Source organism: Hordeum vulgare, chromosome 5H (assembly GCF_904849725.1).
Source record: "Hordeum vulgare subsp. vulgare chromosome 5H, MorexV3_pseudomolecules_assembly, whole genome shotgun sequence".
NCBI classification, from domain to species: Eukaryota; Viridiplantae; Streptophyta; class Magnoliopsida; order Poales; family Poaceae; genus Hordeum; species Hordeum vulgare.
In genome coordinates, this window is record NC_058522.1 from 574,143,543 (window position 1) to 574,148,788 (window position 5,246).

Consider the following 5,246-nt stretch of genomic DNA (forward strand, 5'->3'; position numbering starts at 1 on the left):
ATCTTCAACGACAATAAGCACATTTTATTGAGTAGGGCTTTTCAGCACCCGGGCTCAGCTGCACCCCCTCATAAAAAAATCAAAAAAAATACTAGAAAAAGTCAAAAAAAATCCAATTTGTTTGGGTGGTAGATAATTTCATGCGTGAGCTCCGCTCCAAATTGCATCTTATTTGCACATCCGAGCAGCTCTCAGCAAAGAAGACAAAATCTGGGTCTATGAAAAAGGTTGATTATTCACGAATATTCTGACCCGATTTGTCTTTTTTGCTAAGAGCTAATCAGATGTCCAAAGAAGATGTTATTTGGAGCGGACCTCACGCATGAAATTATCTACCACACAAAAAATATTTAGAATTGTTTGAATTTTTCTAGTATTTTTTTTCGTGAGCGGGAGCAGCTGAGCTTGTGCTCAGAAGAGGATTTTTGCATTTTATTGGTAAACATTGAGATACACTACCATTCTCATTCCCATGAAATCGGGAACATTTTCTGAAAATAATGAATATTTTTTAAACTCGTGAACATATTTAAAATTTTAATTTTTTTTCAAATTCACGAGTTAATTTCTAAAATAATTAACATTTTGTAATCCTTTAAAATTTTATACTATTTTCAAACAATTTTAGAACATTTCTCTTGAATTGGTGAACATTTCTAGAATCAGCGAACAATTTTCTGGTAATTGGTGGAATAATTTTCGATATTGATGAACAATTTTGAAATGCATGCTATTTTTTCAATTAACGAATATTTTTTGAATCAGTAAAACATTTTTAAATGTATGAATATTTTTAGAATTTTAATGATATTTTTCAATTCATGAACATCTTTTGAATTGGTAAATTTTGTTCAATAACATTTATTTTTTAAATAATCACTAAATTAAAAACCTCATGAACATTTTTTATTTCCCAAGGATTTTTAAAGAATTTGGAACATTTTCTGAATAATGTTTTAAAATTGCAAATATTTTCTGATTCCACAAACATTTATGAGTTATTAAACATTTTATTACAAAATTCTTATTTTTTTCAATTTGACACTTGTTCGAATTTCCAAATTATTTAAAGTAGAAAAAACAATAACAAGAAACAAAAACGAAATTTGAAAAGCAGGTCTTCCATACATGGACCGGCCCAAACAGACGATATATGTTGTCTCCTAGCGCACAGGGCGGAGTATAGGAGTTTCCCACGTGGGCCAGTCTAGACCGAGATTCCTCTTTGTGAAATATTCATTGTCACTTATAGGTGGCAATGATGGGTAGAACTTTGAGGACAATTTCGATGACGGACGACCAGAAGCAATAGATGTTTTTTTAATTATATATTAGTTTTTTCTTGGTAAAAGGCGTTTTTAACTCATAACGTAGTATTAAGAGGATACAAATCCTGATAAGTATCACCCGGCCTCTGTATATCTAGGATGCACACAGCCAACACAAACAGTCTAAAAAAAGATAAAAAGCTGACATATCGACACTAATAGAGTCAAATAAGACCGTCACTATAATTATGTCGAAGGAGATGATGGGCCGATACGAAGGTTATGTTCTCACCCATGTTAGGAAAAAACCTCCATGGCCACTCGCTGCAACTACGCGCACACCGTTTTAAATAGTGGTTGGAATTCCGTACGGTGAAGTACAGACCAGGTACACAACGATTGCGTACAGGGAAAAATAACCTGTAAAGGAGAATATTTTTTATCATTAAAAATCAGATCATTTTTACATAGCCAAAACGATCATAATAAAGCATACGCTTCCATCCTTATTAAGAATTTTGAATCTATAAGAAATATCGTCCAACCAATGATGTATGTATGGAGATAGATAGAGATATAGAGATAGAGAGGATATCAATAGAGATAGAGATCGTGTTTACAAGGCTGATCGATTTTTCTTTGTTGCCCAAATGATTCTTTCTTCAGCACAGCAAAATTAATCGGCTATTTGCTCGTTGTTGGGCTACCTAGTGTGGCGCATGGCCTTTTCTAGGTTGTGGGCTTCGAGGCGGAGATGTGGAGTCATATTTTTTTAATACAATATAATCAAAGACACGTGTATAAATAAACACACCTTCATCTTTATAAACACACTTATTAATGCCTTATTTATATGAGTAAGTTTGAAAGAAAAATCCATCTATTGGTCGTGGCATTCCATAAGAGCATCTCCAACAGGGGTCCAAAAACTGCTCCGCGCGCTAAAAGATTCGTTTTTTGGGCGCCGGACTGCTCCAGCAGAAGCTGCAAAACGCTGCGCGCGCTAAAAATTTCTGGGCGCGCGCTTAAAAACGCTATCGCGCGCAGCATATTTGGTGCGCCGGCTTGCGTGCGCAGCAAACTCTGAGCGGCTGCAGATGGGACCGCTGGATAGGACTGGATTGGGCGCCGCACTAGCGCGTGTCTGTTGGAGATGCTCCGGTCCCCGCGCTTCAGAACTGCTACAGTGACGCGCTAAAAAATTTATTGGGCGCAGATTTTTTCGCTGCCATTGGAGATGCTCGGGAACGGAACAACTAGCGTCGCACACTTTGAACTTTTTTTCTTATTCCTCTATCTATCACTTTTTTCCGATTTGCACCATTAATCAAGAATGGCATGAATTAATTTGTGTGTATCTCCTAAGGCTGGTCACAATGGGGAGTAACATAAGGTAGGAACCTACACACTTTTCTAGACTATGTTCCTACCTCCACAATGGGGAGTAACATATATGTAGTGTCATGCAACAATGCATTTATTAGGCTATAGACTCATTGTTTGTTGTAGTGTGTGATGTTCCGGTAACTTAGCTAGTTACCACAAGCATCTCTCTCTTCATTAAATATGTGCCACACAAGCAAAATTGTATTGAAGTGTGTGATGTTACTGCTAAGTTCCTCCCCATTGTGACCAGCCTTAGCTAGTTACCACAAGCACCTCTCTCTTCATTAAATATGTGCCACATAAGCAAAGTTGTATTGGAGTGTGTGATGTTACTGCTAAGTTCCTCCCCATTTTGACCAGCCTAAGCAGAAACGTCGTGTTTTTTGCCACTATCTACCGCTCTTTCAGATTTGCACCATTAACTCAAGAATGGCATGGATTAATTTGTGCGTATCTCAAAATATCATAAATGGATTCTCCATTTGTAGCAGTAAATGCAGCCAAACCCTCCCCTTCCAATATGCAAAGACGTAAAATCTAGGTTTGCGGAAAACCGAACCACACAAAAGCTGTCAAGCGCCAACAAGCATTGCTGCAACAGAAATGTCCATGAAGGTCGCCGCGCGTGCTCTCCTCCTTCCTCTAGTGCTTGCGGCGATCCTCCACCCTGCCGCCGTCGTCGCCTTAGGTGATGGCACACCAGGATCCGGTGGCGGCGGCTTCAGCCTGCGGCTGGTACCCAGCCCCGGCTGGAACCGTACCATCCATGTCGACGACGACGGCTTCGTGCACCTAAATGAGCACGCCACTAGCGCGCTTCGACCGCCCATGCACACACAAGTTGGTGGCATGTACAGCGTCGTCACCAGCGTTGGGACGGGGGCTGGCCGGCGCACGTACGTCCTCGCGCTAGATATGACCACCAACCTACTGTGGATGCAGTGCAAGCCGGTCCAAGAGCCTTTCACACAGCTGCCGCCGCCCTTCGAGCCCGCGAAGTCGCCGTCGTTCCGCCGCTTGCCGGGCAACAACGCGTTCTGCTTGCCGGCCCCTCGTGGGCATCGGCGAACAGTTCAAGACCCGTGCAAGTTTCATAGCATCCGACTAGACGGCAGCGCCGATGCAAGAGGCGTCCTGAGCAACGAGACCTTGGCCTTTGCGGCCTCCGGCCAGCAGCAGACGGAGGTTACTGGCGTCGTCATTGGCTGCACGCACAACAGCAACGGCTTCAACTTCAACAGCCATGGAGTGCTCGCCGGCGTACTCGGCCTGGGAAGGCAGGCCCCGTCGCTCATCTGGACGCTCGGCCAACACAGGCATGGCGCCGTGCAGGTGCATCGCTTCTCATACTGCCTCCCTAATCATGGCTCGTCGGACCACCACAGCTTCCTCCGGTTCGGCGACGACGTTCCTCACACCCAACACATGGTGAGCACCAAGATCATGTACATGGCCGCCACGGCCGGCCGAGATTTCAGCGCCTACTTCGTCTCCCTCACGGGCGTCAGCGTTGCCGGGAAGCCGCTGCATGATATCAAGGAGCTGTTCAGGCGTCACGTGCACGGCCAAGAGTGGACCAGCGGATGCGCCTTCGATGCTGGGACACCGACAATGGTGATGATAATGCCCGCTTACAACAAGCTCAAGGACGCCGTGGTGAGGCACCTCAAGCCGCTCGGGTTGCAAATCGTGTCCGGCCAGTACCACCTCTGCTTCCGTGCGACGTCGCAGCTCTGGCAGCACCTGCCGACGGTGATGTTGCAGTTCGCGGAGACAGAAGCGCGACTCGTGCTCCCGCCACAACGGCTGTTCGTCGCCGTTGGGCACGACATCTGCCTCGCCGTGGTGCGGAGCTACGACATCACCATCATCGGCGCGATGCAGCAAGTGGACAAGCGCTTTGTCTACGACGTTAGAAATGGTAGGATCTATTTCGCCCCTGAGAATGCATGCCATGCAGACGCTGGTCATCAGATTTGATTGATCTTTTGTTGTTTGATGAAATTGTAGTCATCAACTGTTGAAGAAAATAAAAATAGGTTAAGAAAGATGTTTGATCTTGTTCTTACACTGAGGTTTCTAACTTGTACTCCCTTGTTGTCAAATATATGACGTTTTGGTAGTACAAGACAAACTCAATTAAGTTCTCAGTGCTTCTGCCGCATGTTGCCGGCTTTTTTGCAAAAACACCCCTCGTTTTTCCGGTATTCAACCCGCAGTTCGTTTTTAAGTCAAAAACGAATTGTTTTTTGCATTTTACAGAAAACCCTTGATGTTTCGGGTAATCAACCCGCAGTCCGGATTTAAGTCAGAAAACGAATTGTTTTTTTTGCATTTTTTCGAAAACACCCTAATGTTTCAGGTAATCAACCCGCCCATACGTATTTTAATAAAAAAACCTTAACTTTTCAGTTAATCAATCCAGATTTTATCTAAAAAAAATTATCCATATCTTTTAAACCGTAACTCCGATTTTAACATGTTATATATGAAATTTGATTAAAAAATGTGTATAATCTAAATAGGATGTTATTTTTAGCTGTTGAATACTTCTTAAATATTATTTTTGATGTAAACTTAATTTGTAGTGCA

The 5,246-nt window shown here is 42.9% G+C and overlaps 1 protein-coding gene across 1 annotated transcript; it reads left to right on the plus strand.

Annotated features, from left to right (window-relative positions):
* The first annotated feature begins 3,230 nt into the window (after nt 1-3,230).
* LOC123399447 (aspartyl protease family protein 2-like) lies at nt 3,231-4,693 on the plus strand. Its single transcript, XM_045093858.1, has one exon. It carries the CDS (start codon nt 3,258-3,260, stop codon nt 4,632-4,634), a length of 1,377 nt encoding a protein of 458 aa, XP_044949793.1. The 5' UTR covers nt 3,231-3,257; the 3' UTR covers nt 4,635-4,693.
* The last annotated feature ends 553 nt before the right edge of the window (nt 4,694-5,246 follow it).